Source organism: Hemiscyllium ocellatum, chromosome 5 (genome assembly GCF_020745735.1).
Source record: "Hemiscyllium ocellatum isolate sHemOce1 chromosome 5, sHemOce1.pat.X.cur, whole genome shotgun sequence".
Classification (NCBI taxonomy): domain Eukaryota; kingdom Metazoa; phylum Chordata; class Chondrichthyes; order Orectolobiformes; family Hemiscylliidae; genus Hemiscyllium; species Hemiscyllium ocellatum.
In genome coordinates, this window is record NC_083405.1 from 98977242 (window position 1) to 99000423 (window position 23182).

A 23182-nucleotide genomic window follows, 5' to 3' on the forward strand; every position below is an offset into this window, starting at 1 on the left:
AACGAAACATCCGGCTTATGCCCAAAACATCGATTCTCCTGCTCCTCGAATGTTGCCTGACCGGCTTTTCCAGCACCACACTCTCAACTCTGATCTCTAGCATCTGCAGTCTTCACTTTCTCCTCATTTATTTCTAAGTACTCGATTTAAATTACATAAAATTTTACAATAGCCCATTTTGTTCCTACCTCTGTTCAGAGTAACTCTGGAGAGGCCAAAGTCAGTTAACTTGATGTGGCCCTGGTTTGAAATCAACATGTTGTCTGGCTTCAGATCTCTTTAAAAAAAAAATCAAGTTGTTACAATTTAAAAGAGGTAAGTGATAAAAATTACTCCTTACAATCACCTTTATCATCTTTCTATGCTGTCCCAAGGAACAATGTCAGAAATATATATCACGCGTGGTGATGAGCCATAACTCTCCCCTTTTGATCCTTTATTGTTACTGATCTCAACTGAGATACCACATTTTGTCTTGGTGGGTGGAGGTTTGGTCAGGATTTGCTTCTAATCACCTTGACGTTTCTCTTCACACACCCAGTCCAACAATAAAACAAAGTATTGAGTATCAACAGCAGGTTTATTCCCAAGTGATGTGCACGAAACTTAAACACACGTGCATAGTATTAGTAGATGATTATGTAGCCCCTTGAGATTATTGAACTTCCTTGCATTGGCAAGCAATATTTTTGTAGCTATGGCATGTTCATATCCTGTTATGCTATGTTCAGCTATACATAATCCTTGCAGATTTAGTGCTCTGGGAGTATGGGGTTGATTGAGCAGTTCCAATTCATATTACTCTGCCTTCAACAATTGCAGTTTCTGGAATATTGGTAATGATGCCCACTTGTCCCCTCAAATTATGCAAGGCCACCCACCCACCCCAACCTGCTAAAATCATGATGTAACTTGCCAATGCTAACTATCTAAAAAGAATAGTGTGGTGATAAGGGACAGTATAGTGAGGGGATTGACACTGTTCTCTCCTGTAAAATGCAATAGTTTTGAAGACTAGGCTGCCTGCTTACTGCCAAGGTTTAGGACATTTGCTCAGGATTGGAAAGGAACTTACAGTGGTAGGCAGAAGATCTGTTCTTCATATTCCAGATAGGCACCAATCACAGGACAAGAAGAGGTCTAGCATAATCAATATGAGGAACTTGGCAGCAAACTACGAAGTATAATCTCAATAAATTAATGACTTGTGAGATATTAAATGAATATTTCACTTCAGTATTTACTGTGGATAAGGGCATGGAACGTGGGGAAATAGATAGTGACGTCTTAAAGAGTTCCGATCACAGTAAGGTGGTGCTGTACATCTTAAAACATAAAGGTAGATAAATTCCCTAGACCTGATCAGGTATTTCCCAGAAGCTAGGTAAGAGATTACCCGTTGCTGAGATAGTTATATCCTTGACTGCCATGAATGAGCTGCCAGAAGATTGGAGGCTGACTAATGTGGTGAAATTAAAAAGGAAAGGCTGTAAGAAAAAGCCAGGGAACTATAAACCAGTGAGCTTTATGTCATTGATGGGTAAGTTGTTGGAGGAGATTCTGGAGGACAGGATTTACATGCATTTGGAAAGGCAAGGACTCTTTAGGGATAGTCAACATGGCTTTGTGCATAGGAAATGGCATGTCTCTAACTTGATGGAGTTTTTTTGAAGATGCGAAAAAGAACATCGCTGAATTCCATATATGCAGAGACTAACGTCTACCACTCTGCCTTCATCAAAGTGTTTGAAAAAGTTCCACATGGTAGACTGGTTACTTAGTTGAAATCAAATCGGATCTAGGGGAAGCAAACCAACTGGATGCAAAATTGGCTTGAAGGTAGGAATCAGAGGGTGACAATAGATTGCTTTTCAGACTGGCGGGCTGAAACGAGCAGTGCTCCGTAACAATTGGTACTTTTTTTCATTTATATACATGATTTGACTATGAATAAGGGGAGGTTAATAAGTTTTTTTTATTTCTTCATTTTGTGGTATGTGGGTGTCACTGGCTGACCAGCATTTATTACTAATTCCTAGTTGCCCTTGAGAAGATGGTGGTGAGCTGCCTTCTTGAACTGCTGCATTCTACTTTTTGCTGATATTAAAATAGCTGGTCTAGTGGACAATGAATATTATCTCAGGGTACAACAGGGCCTCGATCAGATGGGCCAATGTGCTGAGGAGTAGCAGATAGAGTTTAATTTAGACAAATGAAAAGTGCTACATTTTAATAAGGCAAAACTGGGCAGGACTAAAGATTTAATGTTAGAACATGGGAGTGATGTGAAGCAAAGAGACCTAGGAGTGCAGGTGCATAGTTCCTTGAAAGTGGAGTCACAGGTAGACAGGGTGGTGAGAAGGTATTTGGCACACATGCCTTCATTGATTGCAACAGTGAGTATAGGATCTGGAATGTCATGCTGATGCTGCACAGGATTTAAGTGAGGCCACTTTTAGAACACACTGCACAATTCTGGGCAGCCTTCTACAGGAAGGATGTTGTCAAACTCGATAGGATGCAAAACAAAATTACAAGGACATTGCCAGGATCAGAGTGTTCGAGTTACAAAGAGTGGCTGAATCGACTGGGGCTTTTTTTGCTGGAGAGTCAGAAGCTGAGGGGTGAGCTTATCGAGCTTTATAAAATCCTGAGGGGTATGAATTAGGTAAAATTCAAAAGTGTTTTCATAGGGTGGGGGAGCCACTAGAGGACAGGTTTAAGATTAGAGGGGAAAGATTTTAAAAGGGACCTATGCATCTTTTTCACACATAGGGTGGTGAGTCTATGGAATGAGCTGCCAGAGGAAGTGGTGGAGACTGGTGTAATTACAACATTTCAATGGCATCAGGATGGATAGATGAATAAGAAGGGTTTAGAGGGATATGGGCCAATGCTGGCAAATGGAAGTAGATCAGTAGGAAGTAGGTCCATGCCAACCAGACATCTGAGTTGGACTGAAGGGCCTGTTCCCGTGCTGTATGTTGTTGATTCCCACCAATGGGATGGTCAGAGTCCCCCAATTCTCATGCTTTGCTCTTCGATGCCATACATGGTCAAATGTGGCATTTATGTCAAATCCAATTGCTCTCAGCTCAACTTGGAATTCAAACCCTTTGTCCATGTTTGAACGAAGATGTGGTAAATCATCAAACAGAAGATGAAAGTTTACGGTGTTGTCTAAATGGTGAGAAATTGCAGAGCTTGAAGATACAGACAGATCTGCTTACTGCACGAATCAATAAAGGTTAAGAAAAAGAAGGAAGCATATGTTAGGTTATAGACAGGATAGATCGAGTGAATCCTTAGAAGAGTATAAAGGAAGTAGGAGTAGAGGGAAATTAGGAGGGCAAAAAAGGGACATGGGATGGCTTTGGCAAATAGAATTAAGGAAAATTCAAAGGGTTTTTACAAATATATTGTGGACAAAAGGGTAACTAGGGAGAGAATAGTGTCCCTCGAAGTTCAGCAAGGCAGTCTTTGTGTGGAGCCACAGAAAATGGGGGAAGATACTAAATGAGTATTTAGCATCAGTATTTACTGTGGAAAAGGATATGGAAGATATAGACTGTAGGGAAATAGATGGTGACATCTTGAAAAATGTCCAGATTACAGAGGATGAAGTGCTGGATGTCTTGAAATAGGTAAAGGTGGATAAATCCCTAGGACCTCATCAGGTGTACCCGAGAACTCTAGCTTCCCACAGAGAAGTGATTGCTGGGCCTCTTGCTGAGATATTTGTATCACTGATAGTCAGAGGTGAGGTGCCGGAAGAGTGGAGGTTGGCAAATGTAATGCCACTGTTTAAGAAGTGTGATAAGGACAAGCCAGGGAACTATAGACCAGTGAGCCTGAGCTCCGTGGAGGGCAAGTTGTTGAAGGGAATCCTGAGGGACAGGATGTACATGTATTTGGAAAGGCAAGGACTGATTAGGGATAGTTAACATGGCTTTGTGCGTGGGAAATCATGTCTCACAAACTTGATTGAGCTTTTTGAATAAGTAACAAAGAAGATTGATGAGGGCAGAGCCATAGATGTGATCTAAATGGACTTCAGTAAGGCGTTCAACAAGGTTCTCCATGGGAGATTGATTAGCAAGGTTAGATCTCACGGAATACAGGGAGAACTAGCCATTTGGATACAGAACTGGCTCAAAGGTAGAAGACAGATAGAGAGGGTGGTAGTGGAGGGTTGGATTTCAAAGTGGAGGCCTGTGACCAGTGGAGTGCCACAAGGATCAGTGTTGTGTCCTCTACTTTTTGTCATTTACATAAATGATTTGGATACGAGCATAAGAGGTACAGTTAGTAAGTTTGCAGATGACACCAAAATTGGAGGTGTAGTGGTCAGTGAAGAGGGTTACCTCAGATTACAACAGGATCTGGACCAGATGGGCCAATGGGCTGAGAAGTGGCAGATGGAGTTTAATTCAGATAAATGCGAGGTGCTGCATTTTGGGAAAGCAAATCTTAGCAGGACTTATACACTTAATGGTAAGGTCCTAGAGAGTGTTGCTGAACAAAAAGAGGCCTTGGAGTGCAGGTTTATAGCTCCTTGAAAGTGGAGTCGCCGGTAAATAGGATAGTGAAGAAGGCGTTTGGTATGCTTTCTTTTATTGGTCAAGAGTATTGAGTTGGGAGGTTGGGAGGTCATGTTGCGGCTGTACAGGACATTGGTTGGGCCACTATTGGAATATTGTGTGCAATTCTGGTCTCCTTCCCATCGGAAAGATGTTGCAAAACTTGTAACTCTTTTCTGAATCCTTTCAAGGATGTTGTCAGGGTTGGAGGATTTGAGCTATAGGGAGACGCTGAAGAGGCTGGGGCTGTTTTCCCTGGAGCGTCAGAGGCTGAGGAGTGACCTTACAGAGGTTTACAAAATTATGTGGGGCATGGATAGGATAAATAGACAAAGTCTTTTCCCTGGAGTCAGGGAGTCCAGAACTAGAGGGCATAGGTTTAGGGTGAGAGGGGAAAGATATAAAAGAGACCTAAGGGGCAACATTTTCACACAGAAGGTGGTACATGTATGGATTGAGCTACCAGAGGAAGTGGTGGAGGCTGGTACAATTGCAACATTTAAGAGGCATTTGGATGGGTATATGAATAGGAATGGTTTTGAAGGATATGAGCCGGGTGCTGGCAGTTGGGACTAGATTGGTTGGGATATCTGGTCGGCATGGATGAGTTGGACCGAAGGGTCTGTTTCCATGCTGCACGTCTCTATGACTCTATGTAGGTACAGCAAATAATTAGGAAAGCTCATAGAATGTTTTCATTTATTCGAAGGGGAACTGAATATTAATGTACGAGGTTTTGCTTTTATAGATTATACAGGGTATTACTGAGAACACATCTGGATTAATATGTACAATAATGGTTTTCAGCTTCAAAGGAAAGATGCAACTGCATTGGAAGCATTTCACTAGACCACTACCAAGAATTGAACAGGGGGTGGTTTATCTAAAGAAGAAAGACTGAAAAGGCTGGGCTTGTAATTGCTGGCATTTAGATCAGCCATGAATTGCATTGAATTGCAGACCACACTCAAGGAAGTGGCATATTGCTGCTTCTAATTCAAGACAGCATTGACATTCATGAGGAAAGATCAGAGGTCAGAATAATTGGCATCTTCAGATCTACATTCCAGCAGAGAATGGGCCACAGAAAAACCACTAAATATTCTACTTGATAGAACAAATACCCAGTTTAATACTTCAATTAGGAAAAACATATAAATCACAAATCAGCAGCAAATTTAAGATACAGATAACTGACATTTGTGTAACAAATATTGTTATGCAAAGTTCATTTTATACAGATGTATCTACAATATAGTGTGCATCAGCCGCCTTATCCCTGATGCCTTGGTACATTACAACTACTTGTATTAACATAGTTTGTTCCAATGCAGGAATAAACATCATGACACTCCATATAGACACAATTGAAGGAAAAAGCATATCAAGCCAAATAAGACAAAAGCAGGTAATTTCGTTTTTTTTAAGAAGGTAGGATTGACTATAGGGTCTTAAAAGGAGAAAATTATAAGGTTTTAGGAAAATAATTAAAGAATGTAGCAGCCAACAGTTAACTTAATGAATCAGGGTGTACAAGACACCAATGTGGACAGAAAGTGGCAAGGGAGAGGGAAAATAGAACAAGTAGTGGTTAAATTTAGAAAGGTTTTCAAAGAATTGAACAACTGAACAGGGTACTACATTGTAACTCAAGATGTTTGTACTAATAGAATGAAAGGCAAGAGACAGTTGACATTCCACCTTCTCTCGATCAATGGTTGCTCCAGCAAAACAAGGTGCTTGGATAAAGGAAGCAGAAAATGATTCAATTTATGTAGTGCTTGTCATGAATTCTGAACATCTCAAAGCACCTGCTAGTGCTTTTTGAAGGACACAGCAAACAGTATGTGCACATCAAGCTCTATCTAATAAAAATGTGGTAATAACTAGACAGTCTGTTATTTTGTGATGTTGACTGATAAATATTTTTTTCCTCTCGGAAACACCAGAGAACTTGCTTGCTCTTTTTTACGGTAGCTCCACCTTCACTTGAAGGGATAGATGGAACTTCTATTTAACATTTCATTCAAAACAGACTGTCTCTGACAATTTAGCACTACCTCATTGTGCTGGAATGTCAGCCTGGATTTTTGGGCTCAAGTCCTAAGTGGGACTTGAATCAAGAACATAGAACTAGACATCACAATGCTGTTTTTCATAATTATTTACCCTATCAGCATTCATCAACTTAGCTCGGTTTTAAAGAAAGCCTACAATTGGGCAAAATACCAGATGTAACTCAAACTACGTGCAGCTGTATTCTCAAACAATAGTAGTTGAAGAAACGTTGGGCACAGTTGTACATATAAGACAAGACAATAATTATATATAATTACACTTGGTATCTGTTAATTCAGTGCTACTGTACCTATGAATAATACCATGTCTGTGCAAGTAATCCAAAGCAACAGCAACCTCGGAGATGTACTTAACAGCCATGTCTTCATCAAAATAGCCATAAATATGAAGCAGAGACTTTACATCTCCACCAATGAGATACTCCATCACCTGAGGGGAAAAAAAAAGGATTGGCCTATTTTCTCTTTGTCTATGAAGCTAGTCATGAAGTAGAGTCAGAGAGAACTACAACACAGAAAAAAGGTCCTTTGTCCCATTACATCTTCATGAGTCAAAAACAACTACCTAGCTAGTAGATTTCCATTTATCAGCACTTGACCGCGGTCTTGTATGCCTGGCATCACAAATGCACATCTAAATTCGTAAATGTTATGATGGTTTCTGCCTCTACCACCTTTACAGGTAATGAGTTCCAGATTTCCAACAACCTCTGGGTGAAATTTTTTTTCTTGATATTTCCTCAAAACCTTTTTCCCTTACCTTAAAAACGTATGACCTCTGGTTACTGATCCTTTCATCAAGGGGAAAACTTTCCTGTTGTCTACCCCATCTATGCTCCTTATAAATTTTATACAAGTCCATTATGTTCCTGCTCAAACCTCTCCTGCTCTAAGGAAAACAACAACAGTCAATCCAAATTTCATAACTGAAATATTCTAGCCCAGGCAACATCCTGATAAAACTCCTCTGCACCATCTCCAGTAACATTACTTCTTTCCTATCATGTGGATTCCAGAAATGCGCACAATACTCTAGCTGCGGCCTAAATGTTATATACAGTTCCAGCATTACCTTCCTACTCATAAAATCTATGCCTCGACTAATGAAGGCAAGTATACCTAATATCTTAAAGGACTGAGGTACGTGCATACCAAGGTCTGTCTGACCTTCGATGCTTATCTAGATCCTGTCTGATCCAGGGTCCTACAGATCATCATGTTCCTTTGCTTTGTTTATCCTTCTGTGTTTATCTTTCGTAGCATAAAAGTAAAACAGTTACATGTCTAGCAATTGTGCAGATTTTTTTTTAAAAAAACGACTCATCAGCTAGTATATTCTATTTCATTAGTTGCTTCCCCAAAAGCCTGGATGCACATCTGCAAAAAAATTCCATGGCTTTCACACCTGCTATTTGCAAGACAATAACGATTTTAATTCTCTCAATCTAGCCTGTTTTGAATACCTATATTCCCTTCATCAGCATTAGCATCCATACTTTCGGCACCTCAGTCCTAACTCTCTGGAACTCTTAATTGATCTCTTTTATTCCCCTCTCCCTTTGAGAGGGTTCTTCTAGTCAACACTTTGTGGAAGCACAGAGTCATCCCTCCTAATTGATCCATTTTTATTTCACTGTCCATTTCATCTTCACGTTTGCAATGTAACTTGGTCCACTTATTGAAGTTAATAGCACCATATATGTTGAAGTGGTTACGTTATAAAAAACCTCCTTTAAGCACTTCTAACAGTTATTTTCCATAATTAAATGCACCTGACAAAAACAAAGCATATACTTACAAGGTAAACATTGTTGGCAGACTGCAATGAATAGTACAAATGCACAATGAAAGGACTTTTACTAAGAGCTAGTGCAGCTCTTTCTGCTTGCAATTGCTGCACCATGTTTTTATGTAACAGATCAGCTTTCTTGACAACCTTAGATAAGGGGTCAGGAAGAGACAAAACAAAAATATGAACATTTCTAATTAGAACAAAAACATTTCTGTATGAGAGTCTTGAAAAAGTAGCATTTTATTCTCTAAATTTCACATCAAGCAATTTTTCCAAATCAAATTTACATTTGTTTCACATTCAACATATTTTTTGTTTGAGAATTGTGAATAACTGGAAATGATATTTTGTCAAAACTTTTCATCTTGCAGACATCATGAACACATGTAAGAATTTAAATTTGAGGGGAAACATCCATTTATACGATGAGAGAAGGGTGCAAATTTGGCAAGTAGATTCTGGTGCATTCTCCATGAGAACACACCTCTACCAATCAGATTTGACTTACACTTATAACAAGCCAGAAATTTATAAAAAGGTTCACACCAAAAATGTTACATCTTTCTCTCCATTTACAAATGCTAATTGATTTGTTACCAGAACATAAGATTTACATTTACAGTTTCTTTAAAAGTGAACTATTTTGAAGTTGGCATTATCAACATTTAGCGTCATCTTGAAATTTAGCAATTTTAATTCTTTTGCTGTCTTGTACAACTAGTCTTGTTCTCAGTGCTACAGCCAAGGATATAGAAGCATTTATCATTATCTCCTGAATAATATTGCCCTTCCCTTGACAAATATCACATTTTAACACCTTTCTGCTAAATTATAATAGATCAATGAAAGGAGAAGAATTAATGTCTCATGTGTTACACGTTTTCATTTGAACATCAAAGTTAAGTCTCGGACAATTCTACAGAAATCATTTTTGAAGACTTCATTCACAGGACGTGGGCACAACTGGCTTGGCTAGCTTTTACTACTCATGCTGAACTACCCTTAAGGCAGTGAACCACCTTATTGACGTACAGCAAATCATGGGAGCATTGCTGAACAAAGAGATCTTTGATTGCAGGTTCATAACTCCTTGAAAGTAGAGTCACAGGTAGAAAGGATACTGAAGGCGGCTTGGTATGTTTACCTTTATTGGTCAGAGTATCGAGTATAAATGTTGGGAGGTTATATTGCAGCTGTACAGGATATTGATTAGGCCACTGTTGGAATCTTGCATGAGTTCTGGTCTCCTTCCTATTGGAAGGATGTTGTGAAACTTGAAAGGGTTCAGAAAAGATTTACAGAGATATTGCCACGGTTGGAGGATTTGAGCTACAGGGAGAGGCTGAATAGGCTAGGGCTGTTTTCCCTGGAGCGTTGAAGGCTGAGGGGCATGGATAGGATAAATAGACAAAGTCTTTTCACTGGGGTGGGGGAGTCCAGAACTAAAGGGCAAAGATTTAGGGTGAGAAGGGAAAGATATAAAAGGGACCTATAGGGCAAATGTTTCATGCAGAGGTTGGTGTATGGATGGAATGAGCTGCCAGAGGAAATAGAGGAGGCTTGTATAATTACAAACTTTAAAAGGCATCTGGAAGGGTATATGAATAGGAAGGGTTTAGAGGGATATGAGCGAAGTGCTGGCAAATGGGACTTAAATACCATAGAGTCATAGCCAGAGAAACGTACAGCATGGATTAGGTTGGGATATCTGTTTGGCATGAATGATTTGGACCGAAGGGTCTGTTTCCGTGCTGTACATCTCTCTGACTATGACTTTATAGCATTTAAGTATTCTCTGAATGCCATTTGGAAGGGAGTTCCAGGACAGAGAAGGAATGATATTGTTCTAACTCAGGATTGCAAGTGACCGGGAAAGGAACTTACCCGTGGTACTCCCATGTATCTGCTGCCTTTGCTTTTCTAAGTGAAGATATCACAGGTTTAGTGGGTACTTGCATTGGAATTTGGCGAATTACGGCAGTACATCTTGTAGATTATACACTTTGCTGCCACTACGCACAAATGATAGAGGAGGTGATATGTTTTTAATGCAGCAGATAGGATATCAATCAAGATGGCTGTTTTTGTCAACTTTTTTAAGTGCCTTTGAAGCTCCAGTCAAGTGGAAAGTCCATATTACACTCCTGATTGTGAGACTTGTGGACAGGCTTTCAAGAGTCAAGAGGGGAGTTAGTCACTGTAACATCCAAGCCTCTGAATTGCTGTGTAACTCTCATACTTACATAACTACTACAGTTCGATTTCTGGTTAATGGCAACCCAAATGAGGAATGCAGCAATGGCAATGCCAGTGAATATCATGGGGCAATTGCCAGGTTCTCATTTGTTGGAGATGGGTAATTGGCAAGTAACATTTCTGCCACACAAGCACCAAACACTTACCAACTCATGCCTGAATGTTGACAGCTCTTCCTGCAATGAACAGAGTTGTTCAATGTCAGGAGTCACAAATGGAACAGAGCATTGCACCCTGATGATTTCACACTCCCACTTCTGACCATATGAAGAATGGAAGGTTACGAAGCACGTGAGAGGCAGACCTCAATACAAACCCACAATATTTCTATGGCAATGTATTGGGATTGAGATGATTGACCTCCAACAATCACACTCCTTTTTGCTAGGCCAACTACAGCAACTTCTTTCACCAATCCAGTTTTGCTAGGCTCCCTTGATACCATACTTGATCAAATATTGATGCTAAACACTTAACATTAAAGAGTAATCACTCTCACTTCAATCTCTTTGGTCAAGCTTCTACCAACACTAAATGACGTCAGGAACTGAGTATCCTTGACAAATCCCATATGACTGTCAATGAATAAATACAGTAAGTGCCATTCAATAACACTAGCCTCCACTGCCAAACTGAGGAGTCAAGGAATTTGTCATCTATAGCGAATTTAAGTAAACTCTGGACAAAAGCAAATTACTTCAGATGCTGGAATCTGAAACCAAAAGAGAAAATGCTGGAAATTTTCATCTGGTCTGGCAGCATCTGAAAGGAGAGAAAAGAGCTGACGTTTCGAGTCTAACTGACCCTTTGCCAAAGTCAGACCTGCTGAGACTTTCCAGCATTTTCTCTTTTGGTTTAAGTAAACCCTGGACTCACCTCAATCCATTTCTGTTCCAGGTCCAGAAAACATGCCCAGACATGATTAAGCGTCACGAGAAAAACATGTTTGACCGAACTGAACAAGGAGGATGGTTTGTTAATTTTTATTTAAAAGTTTGCGTTTAAGGCTAACATTTAATATTTTAAGCATTGCCCTTTTCCCCTCTAACCAGCCATCCAGTCTAATACTTACCTTGACCGCATAAAGCTTCTTCTCATTGTGTTTTTTCCGAGCCAGGTACACTTTACCGAAAGCCCCGCGACTGATGGGTTTTATGATGGTGAAATCCTCAATACTGGGGGCAGCCGGTACTTTGATGACCTTCACATCCCTGTACAAGCCGGCAGGACTCGGAACTTCCATCTTTCAACTGGAACCGAGAGACCATTCCTCCTGATTTCGATCGAAGAAACGAAATTGCACTGCTACATCTCACCGCCCCAACGGCGCCGAAATTCCCCCTGCACCCACACACTGCGCCGCTCCAGCGCCGATACTCCCCCTGCACCCACACACTGCGCCGCTCCAGCGCCGATACTCCCCCTGCACCCACACACTGCGCCGCTCCAGCGCCGATACTCCCCCTGCGCCCACACACCGTCCCGCGCGCTCCTGTTTTCAAAATGTACCGCCCAGGTCCTTCAGCAAACGGCTCCGTTCCGATAGGTGTCTTGATGATTTCAGGAATTTGAACCGTTTCTAACACGGATGAAATACTTCCTTCCGGGAATGAAGCGCGTTATTTCTTGTTGTTGTTTTGCTATTGTACCACCCTTCGAACTGATTCTATTTTTAAAATCTCTCTTTAGGACTTAAGTTTTGACAAATATGAACAGGCACGGAGGAAACCGTATGAATAGGTCCTCGGAGTACCCCTTCGGTGAACTTAATTAGTGGTGATTTATTTGTGAATATTATTTGTTTATTTGCTCTTCGAAGTTGTTGAAGGGTTTATGTAACACTTAGTAGCGGATAATCGTGGAGTTAATACAAAGACGTCCCTTAATACTGTGACCGATGCTGAGAGAACAGGCTGGTCCTGTTCTTATAGTGAGGGACAATGTCCGAAGCCCCGCTTTAAGAGAGGACACTGAGTAAGTTAGAGGTACAGACTATGGAGAGAGATACAGACTTTTCTTCCGTTTTGAGACTCCAATAGGTGCTGACAGACATGCCGAGTGTTTTATTTGTGCCAGCAGTCTCAGATTTTCTGCACCTGCAGTATTTTACTTTGTTTGTTTTAAACGCGATGAGGCAGTATCGGTGTTTAACTGGGGTGGATAAAGTTAAACATCACACACCATCTTATAGTCCCAACAGGTTTATCTGGAAGTACAAGCTTTCGGAGCGCTGTCCTTTCGTCCGTAGCGAGTGGGGAAGGATCATTAAACACAGAATTTATAGTACCAAGATTATAATGTCATGCAAGTGATACAATATATTGAAAAAATTTAGATTGCTGTTAAGTTTGTCATCTTTTAGAATGGGTTGCAGGTTTGGATTCATTAATATGTAAATCCCAGAACTTCTTTCAAGTCACATTCCCAAGATAACTTAAGGATATAAATAAAAAAAAGTGACATGTCAGCTCAGACAATGCATTAAAGGTTAGAATCTGTGTATTCCAATCTTGAGTCAGACAATGTATGAATTGATAAAATGTCACAAGGATTGACTGCCTGCAGATTATGTGCATTTTGAACAAAATAGAACGTATCTGCAAATACAATTCTGCAATTGCAACCTCACCCCCTAGACTTGTGTGTGTGTGCATGCAGGCATGCATGCATGAGGGAGAGAGCATGTGAGCGTGCGTGCGCGCGTGCTTGGTACAGTGTGTGCATTAGTTTGATGGATTACAAGCCTGTGAGAATGTGGAGAGTGTGTGTTGTCTGAGAGAGGGTCCATGTGAGTGTGAGAGTACGTATGGATGTGTGTAAATGCAACATGCCTACATTAGAAATGACTGGTGGGGGGGATCCAAGATGGCGGCGACCCAGCAAGTCTGAGTCTATAGTGCTCTTCCCAAGACTTGGGTAAAGTGGGTCACCCACCCCCACTACACTTACCAAATCATTCATAATAGCTGTTAAATTTAAATAGTTGTTTAGTATTACATTTAAATAGTCTAATATTTAGTAAAAATGACCAAAGGGAAGGGAGCCCGCAGCTCTCAACAAGCAGGATCCCCTCCCCCACCCTCTCCCTCTTCAGCTGCAGCAGAGGCATCCACAGTAAACTGTAAGAGATAGTGGGTTGGTTTGCCTTTCCCCCCACTTTGGTCTATATTCCCCCCCCTTTTTTTCTTTTTTCTTACCTTACTGTTTAATATTATCATGGGGGGGGCGGGGAAAGGGATTTGATTTTCTCTTCCTCCCCCCTTGGGGTTGTTTTCTTTTATTATTTTACGTATATATGTGGGTATGTATATGTGTGTATATATATATATATAAGTTGGGGCATTTGGTTAATATTGGTGGGGGGAGGTGGTTACCTTATTCTATTTTACCTCTGTCTTTAGGAGCAGGGTTGTTTCTCCCTTGTTATTTTGTATTATTATATTTAATTATTACTTGTTGAGATTGTAAATTTATAGTCATATATTTATATATGGTATTAACATTCTCAAAGATATCCAGGTGTTGGTGTGGGCGGGGGTAGGGTGCTCACTGTTAACCCTAGCTTTGTATTATATTTGAATTCTCCTCATTTTATTGAGGAGCATCTGGGTCAAGGGTGGGCATTGGTTGGGAGAGGATAAGATGGACTTTTGGAGAGGAAGTGACACCCCTGGGAACAAGGGGGAAAATCTCCACTTAGGTACATTTTATATTTTTTTTATTTAGAAATAGTTTTTAGTTGTTGTGAGTGTATTAGAGAGCCTTTATTTTTGTAAATTTTATATGCTCTATGTTCGGGATGTTCCAGATAGGGTTTCCCCTCCCGAGGGGTCTCGGATTTGCCCAGATGATTATGGTTGATCAGTCGGTTAAGTGGTGCACCTGGAATGTCAAGGGGAGTAATTCGCCAGTCAAAAGGAAGAAAATATTATCAAATCTTAAGAAAGAAAGAGTTAATATAGCTCTCCTTCAGGAGACACACCTGTCGGATAAAGAACACTTGAAATTACGACGGGTGGATTTGATCAGGCCTTTTTTCCTTCTTTTAGCTCAAAAAGCAGGGGAGTTGTTATTTTTGTTCGGAAGAATTTCCCTTTCAAAATCCTAAATCAGATAAAAGACGAATCTGGACGATATATTTTGATTAAAGCCCTCATAAATGGAGAGGAATATGGGATTTTAAATTTGTACTGCCCCCCGGCACACCCCTTTAAATTTATAACGGAAGCTTTTTCAAAATTGATGGCTTTTGGTGCCCGTCATACAATTATAGGAGGAGACTTTAATTGTATTATGGATCCGGAAATAGATAGGATTCCCAAGAGTGCTGCAGGAGTATCTCCCAGATCTAGACAATTGGTGGATCTAAACAAAGAATTAGGATTAGTAGATGTATGGAGATGTCTTCATCCACAGGGCAGAGATTTTTCTTTCTACTCTAATCCACATAAATGTCATACCAGAATTGATATGTTTTTTGCCCCCTCGATTTTTTTAAACTCCATATTATCCTGTAAAATAGGTACTATAGCAATTTCCGACCATGCTGCTGTATATATGGAAACTAAGGCGAGGAATAATGGGACATCCGCTCGGCATTGGCATATGGACCCCTTCCTGATAAAAGATAGCAAATTTGTAAAGTACTTCTCCCAAGAATTTAAAACATTTTTAGAAATTAATTCAGATATGGCTAGCAACCCATCAATGATGTGGGAGACCATCAAAGCTTATGCACGAGGTTTGATCATCTCCTACTCAGCGACCCAGAAAAAATTGAAGGGAGAACAACAGCGTCTGCTCGAAGCACGTTTAAAAGCAGTTGAAACAGCATACGCTGATAGACCTTCTATTATAAAATTGCAAAGGATTACGGCTCTTAGGACAGCTCTAAACACTACGCTTACTCAAACGGCTAAGAGGGAAATATTATTTGCAAAACAAAGGTTATATGAATATGGCGATAAACTGGGTAGATACTTAGCATTTCTTGCAAAGAAAAAAAAGGCCCCTCAGACTATTACGTCTATCAAGGAAAGTACAGGTATTTTGACTCATGATCATATAAAGATTAATGCGATCTTTAGAGAATTTTTAGAGAATCGCAGGATTGTGAAGATAGGACTAGGAGGATGCAGTCATTTTTTAAAAATTTGACCTTTCCGGGCCTAACTCCGGAACAGGTATCGGTCCTAAATGCTCCTCTCAACAGTCCAAGAAATACTTGATGCAATTAGGCAACTTCAGAGTGGTAAGGCACCGGGCCCAGATGGTTTTCAAGCTGAATTCTATAAAGAATTTACAGAAATATTGGCTGGTCCATTTATGGACATGTATAACTACACATTCAGTCAGGGCTGTCTCCCGCCTTCACTGAAAGAGGCAAATATCTCTCTTATCCTTAAAAAAGGAAAAGATCCAGAAGATTGTACGTCATATAGACTAATATCCTTGCTAAATGTAGATTTTAAAATCCTTTCTAAAACGTTAGCACTGAGACTAGAAAGGGTACTGTCACATATCATAAAGGAGGATCAGACAGGGTTTATTAAGGCCAGTAGATCATCCAATAATATTAGAAGGGTTTTGAATATGATTCAAGCCTGTCATCAGGGAAAGATACCAGGAGTAGTAGTTTCATTAGACGCGGAAAAGGCATTTGATAGGGTTGAATGGCCATATTTGTTTTACACATTGGAAAGGTTTGGCGTTGGACAGGTGTTTACCAAGTGGGTCTCAACATTGTATAGCGATCCCAAAGCAGTTGTGGTTACCAATGAATTAGGTTCGGATAGCTTCAGTGTGGGTAGGGGCTGCCGTCAAGGATGTCCTCTCTCGCCATTGTTATTTACGCTAATAATTGAACCACTAGCAGAAGCTATACGGGCTGATCCTAATATAATGGCCCCGAGGATTGGTACAGGTAAACATAAAATTACCCTTTATGCAGATGATGTTCTTTTATTCCTCAGTAATCCCCTGATGTCCGTACCTCGCCTAATCCAAGTTATTAATACATTTAGTGCATTCTCAGGCTATAAGATTAATTTTTCAAAATCGGAGGCTATGCCAATGGCTGGCCTAGCTATGATACCCCACTTAGTGGACGGATCCCTTTTTCCCTTTCATTGGTCCCTGGAGGGCTTCGTATATTGAGGCATTTTTATTACTCCAGTATTTGGTCAGTTGTATAAGGCTAATTTTGTGCATTTACTGGAAAAGATAAGGCAGGACCTCCAGCGATGGGGAGATCTCCCAATTTCCTGGCTGGGTAGAATAGCACTAATTAAAATGAATGTTCTGCCCCGTCTCCTATATCCTATGAGAATGCTCCCGGTGATGCTGGCGAGGATGGCTCTACGTAAATTATATGGCTGGCTGGGTTCCTTTATCTGGAATCATAGACGGCCCCTCATTAAGCTGAAGAAGCTACAGCTTCCACAGGCAAGGGGAGGACTGGACTTCCCAGACTTTAGGAAATATCAGTTAAGTTCCCTATTAAGTTACATAGCTGATTGGGTCTTGTCTGATCCACAATCAATCTGGCTGGACATCGAGGCCTCTCAAGTAAAATACCCACTTATTAACCTCTTATTTTCAGACAAGAGGAAAATCATTACAGATCACTGTAAAAACCCCATAATACTAAACACAATTAAGGCTTGGAATATAATGCGGCAAAATGAGGGTAATTTACATAAAACATCCCCCTATGCACCGATAGTAGGAGCATGGGGATTCCAACCGGGGTCTACAGATGCCACTTTTAAACTCTGGAGATCCAGGGGTATCTCATGTTTAGGGGACCTATTTAAAGATGGGGTCCTGATGTCTTTTGAACAGCTGCGTCAGAAATTCGGATGACCTAATGGAGACCTCTTTCGATACTTCCAAATTCGAGATTATATACAGAAGAAGACTACGTTATTAGATAGTCTTTATAAATCAGATAGAGAATGTAATGTCCTACGACCAGTGGGGGTATCCTCTGTCAGTACTATTTATCATTTACTATATGATGAAGTATCGGGAGATATGGACAATCTGCTTAAAACATGGGATCAGGATTTGGCACTAGAAATCTCGACAAAAATGTGGAATGATATTTGGGAAAATGCTAGAAGAATTACTATCTGTAACAGAACCCAGGCTATCCAGCTGAAGATACTTCATAGGGCCCACATAGCACCGGTTCGATTGGCAAAATTTAAGGCAGGAGCATCTCCAATGTGTCCCAAATGCAAAATAGAGGTGGGCACTCGTGTACATTGCCTATGGACTTGTCATAAGATCCGTAGATATTGGACTAAAGTAGCAAGTACCCTGACAGAAATTTTAGGAACGGAAATTAGAGTGGACCCTATATCTCTCCTTTTGGGCTTTTGAACTTTCTCTCCCTGGACATGTACGGGAAGAGACTATTTTCTATTCTCTCTTTCTGTGCAAGGAAAAATATTTTGGTGAACTGGGTGGCTGAGGGCCCCCCTGGACTTTCAAATTGACACAGATTAATCATGGAATGTATTCCCCTTGACTTCCTTACAAATATGGTGCACCAAAAGACCGCATTATTTTATAAAATATGGCAGCCCTTTTTGAATTACATAAATACAGATATTTCGGCTATCCTAACAAGGGCTTTTATTTAATGGAGATTACAAACCTGGCTGCTCCGGGGGCCCTTAGGAGGGGAATCCCGCACGAATACGGGTTTTATTACATTTGATGTTAACATATTCCGAGCATGTAAGAGACTTAAGTATACACTCTGGTTAGTTGTAGGTTAGATTAGTAGAAAGTTGAGTTTTGTTTTTTTCTATTTCAGTATTTTTTTTCTTTGTTAAATTTTGACTATTGTATATTTGATTTAATTGTATATCAATGTTCGTATTTGAGAGTTGTTTATTTTTGTAAATTTGTAAAAATGTTAAATTTCTAATAAAAATATCTTAAAAAAAAAGAAATGACTGGTGGGAAACATTGTGTGTGGCGAATGGTACATCTGTGAAACTTCTTGGGTTAAAACAAAGGTCTTTAGTGGGATATGGGCCAAATGCTAGCAAATGGCACTAGGTTAATTTCAGGTATCTGGTCGACACTGACGAATCAGACTGAAGGGTCTGTTTCCATGCTATACATCTCTATCATTTTATGACTCTATGAGTACATATTTGAATTGGCATTGAGGGATATGGATTACACTTCTAGAAATATTTGAGGGATGAAGTTGATGCTTGAGCACAAGTACAATTGGGAGCCAACAGAACAATTGAAAAAAGCAGTAACAAAAACAGAAATTGCTGGGAAAACTCAGCAGAACCGAGGAAGGGTCACTGAAACATCAACTCTGATTTCTCTCCACAGATGCTGCCAGACTAGGTGAGCTTTTCCAGCAATTTCTGTTTTTGTTATTGCTTTTTTCAATTGTTCTGCTCGCTCCCTATTGTACTTGTGTGCTCAACAATCAATCTCATCCCTCATATTTCTAGAAGTGTAATCTCTATCCCTCATTGGCAATTCAAACATGTTCTCATAGAATCATAGAGATGCACAGCATGGAAGCAGACCCTTCAGTCCAATTCATCCATGCTGACCAAATACCAAACTTAATTTGTACCATTTGCTAGCATTTGGCCGATACTCCACTAAAACATTTTTATTCATGTAAGTGTCCAGATGCCTTTTTACAGTTTGTAATTGGACCAGTTGGAAATCAAACTAAAACAGAAACTGCTGGAAAAGCTCAGCAGAATTGAGGAAGGGTCACTGGACCTGAAGCATCAACTTTGATTTCTCTCCACAGATGCTGCCAGACCTGCTGAGCTTTTCCATCAATTTCTCTTTTTGTTTGATTTCCAGCATCTGCAGTTCTTTCAGTTTTGAAAAAAGGGAGTGTTATGTTGGCTGTATAAAAACTGCTTAGCATACAGAAGTAGAGAGGTTATGATAAATTTGTATAAAATTATAATAAAAACATTTTAGAGTCATAGAGATGTACAGCATGGAAACAGACCCTTCGGTCCAACCCATCCATGCCGACCAGATATCCCAAACTAATCTAGTCCCACCTGCCAGCACCCGGCCCATATCCCTCCAAACCCTTCCTATTCACATACCCATCCAGATGCCTTTTAAATGTTGCAATTGTACCAGCCTCCATCACATCCTCTGGCAGCTCATTCCATACACATACCACCTTCTGCGTGAAAAAGTTGCCCCATAGGTCTCTTTTATATCTTTCCCCTCTCACCCTAAACCAATGCCCTCTAGTTCTGGACTCCCTGACTCCAGGGAAAAGACTTTGTCTATTTATCCTATCCATGCCCCTCATAATTTTGTAAACCTCCATAAGGTCACTCCTCAGCCTCCGACACTCCAGGGAAAACAGTCCCAGACTTTCAGCCTCTCCTTGTAGCTCAAAGCCTCCAACCCTGGCAACATCCTTGTAAATCTTTTCTGAACCCTTTCAAGATTCACTACATCTTTCTGATAGGAAGGAGACCAGAATTGCACGCAATATTCCAACAGTGGTCTAACCAATGTCCTGTACAGCTGCCACATGACCTCGCAACTCCTCTACTCAATACTCTGACCAATAAAGGAAAGCATACCAAACGCCTTTTTCACTATCCTATCTACCTGCGACTCCACTTTCAAGGAGCTATGAACCTGCACTCCAAGGTCTCTTTGTTCAGCAACACTCCCTAGGACCCTGCCATTAAGTATATAAGTCCTGCTAAGATTTGCTTTCATAAAATGCAGCACCTCACATTTATCTGAATTAAACTCCATCTGCCACTTCTCAGCCCATTGGCCCATCTGGTCAAGATTCTGAGGTAATCCTCTTTGGTGTCCACTACACCTCCAATTTTGGTCTCATCTGCATACTTACTAACTGTACCTCTTATGCTCGCATCCAAATCATTTATGTAAATGACAAAAAGTAGAGGACACAGCACCGATCCTTGTGGCACTCCACTGGTCACAGGCCTCCAGTCTGAAAAACAACCCTCCACTACCACCCTCTGTCTTCTACCTTTGAGCCAGTTCTGTATCCAAATGGCTAGTTCTCCCTGTATTCCATGAGATCTAACCTTGCTAATCAGTCTCCCATGGGGAACCTGGTCAAACGCCTTCCTGAAGTCCATATAGATCACATCTACTGCTCTGCCCTCATCAATCCTCTTTGTTACTTCTTCAAAAAACTCAATCAAGTTTGTGAGACACGATTTCCCACGCACAAAGCCATGTTGACTATCCTTAATCAGTCCTTGCCTTTCCAAATACATGAACATCCTGTCCCTCAGGATTCCCTACAACAACTTGCCCACCACCGAGGTCAGGATCACCAGTCTATAGTTCCCTGGTTTGTCTTTACCACCCTTCTTAAACAGTGGCACCAAGTTTGCCAACCTCCAGTCTTCCGGCACCTCACCTGTGACTATCTCAGCAAGAGGCCCAGCAATCACTTCTCAACTTCTCACAGAGATCTTGGGTACACCTGATCAGGTTCTAGGTATTTATCCACCTTTAACCGTTTCAAGACATCCAGCATCCTCTGCAATCTGGACATTTTGAGTCATGTCAGCATGCCATAAGAAACCCTGTTTGGTTCACTGGCATCACTGATGCCCCTAAATGAGAAGCTGATAGTTTTAAGTTCTGCTCTAGGGATTTGAGTACATAATCTCAGCTGACACTTCAGTGCAGCACTTGGGGAGTGCTGAATTTTGCATGAGATGCAAACCTAAGATACTCTGTATCACCTCAAGTGAATACAAAAAAAACTCTGATACTATTCAAGGAAGAACAGGAAGGTTATTTGCTTTATCCATTTATCCTTTAGGTAATATCACCAAAAACAGGTTGTATGTCACTTACCTCATTGATATTTGTGACATTTTGCTATACATGAATCAGTTGCCATGTTTCCCTGCTTTACAACAATGACCGCTGAAATATTACTTTATTGTTGAAAAAGGATTTCGATGTCCTGGGTGAGTTTTAGAAGAGAAAATAATATTATAAAAGGAGCAGAGGAAATTGAAGATAAGTGGTAGTAATTATATGCACAGCCTTTCCTTTGTGTATATTCAAATAAGTTTTTTTATTCTTTCATTGGAGGTGTGTGTTGCTCACAAGATCAACATTTGTTGTCCATCCTTAATTGTTCCTGAGTGTTGAGTCACAACCTTGATTTGCTGCAGCCCTGCAGCCCATCTTAAAGATGAAGTGAAAACAGCACACTTAAAGAAGAGAAAAAGTCAGAGATGGAGGAAATGTCCAAGCACATAAAGAAGGAATCAATGTAACTTTTTTAAAAACAGGCTAATGCAGTAAAATTACATTGTACTGTAAATGCATCCTCACCTTTAAAAGAAAAATAAGGATGAAACCTTAAGAAATTTTGATTTCTACATTTTTTTCATATATTTTTAATTTCAGGTACTGCACTTTATAAATATTTGTCTGGGCCTTTGGTGAGCAAAGAGTTAACTAATGGGCTGTGAGGAGCATTTTATTGATTAGGTTAGGCATAAGAATATCATATGATGACTAAGAATAGCTTGTTGTCTGAATCTAGACATTGTAGAATATGTCGAATGTTAGAACAATTCAGGAATTGAACAGAAAAGAGAACAGTTTAAAATGAGTAAGTCTGTTTGTAAAATGAATAGTTTAACAATAAGAGAAAATAGAAGGATGGTTGAATGGTTATGCTGGCTGCTTGTTTCTGATTTGTATTGTTAAAAGATTCCAACATGTAAAGGACAATGTTAGCTTTTTAAGGTGTCTGCACCCTAACCTTTCTGTTATAATGTAGGAGATGGCTGTGATAATAGTTTGCTGACATTATCATGAATAGTTAATTGACTATCTAATCATGTGAATAAGAGAAGGACAAGTTGCACAATCTTTGAGAAATGAAGGAAACAGAACAAAAAAGTATGTGCTGAGGCTACAGCGGAAATTAAGCTGGTTTTCAGTATATTTACTTCAGAAATTTTAAATAACTTTGTTCTCGACCAAGAACATTTGCCTACAACCAACAAAAACTTAAATTGCAACATATTGATTTTAAACTATTTCATCTCTCAGTAAGTACACTCTTTAGTTGTGTTCACATAATTTTCACACTCCTGCATAGCTGCAGAAGAATAGCACAGGTGTGTTTTAAATGAATTAAGTAAGTTACACTGAAAGTATGCACAATTTGTCTGGTGATCATAAAAATTAACACATTTAATTATATTTGTATTTGTTAGGATATAGTATTAGCATGTAGCCGATGAGGTAACTCAATTGAAGGGAAGACTCATGCATCTGAATCTGTCTAGCGAGACCCAAACATAAATATAGTTAAATAGCAGTTCTTAAGAAGTCAAAGATCAGCAAAGCGGCCTTTGTGTAGAGCTGCAGAAAATGGGGGAGATACTAAATGAGTATTTTGCATCAGTATTTACTGTGGAAAAGGA

General features: G+C 40.1%; 1 protein-coding gene across 4 annotated transcripts in view; it reads right to left on the reverse strand.

The window, feature by feature from the left end:
- The window catches only part of mastl (microtubule associated serine/threonine kinase-like), a 48933-nt gene extending 36782 nt beyond the window's left edge, over window positions 1-12151 (reverse strand). The window contains exons 1-4 of one of the 4 annotated variants that reach the window (XR_009644706.1): window positions 11779-12151; window positions 8457-8594; window positions 6949-7088; window positions 189-277 (exon numbers count right to left, since the gene is read on the reverse strand). Coding sequence is in view for 3 of the 4 variants with exons in the window: in XM_060825024.1 (XP_060681007.1) it covers window positions 189-277; window positions 6949-7088; window positions 8457-8594; window positions 11779-11949 (538 nt within the window). In the remaining variant the exon portion in view is untranslated. Of the gene's footprint in view, window positions 1-188; window positions 278-6948; window positions 7089-8456; window positions 8595-11778 lie in introns of those variants that run through there. The other 3 variants (XM_060825024.1, XM_060825025.1, XM_060825026.1) reach the window with 3 other exon arrangements.
- Between the last annotated feature and the right edge of the window lie 11031 nt (window positions 12152-23182).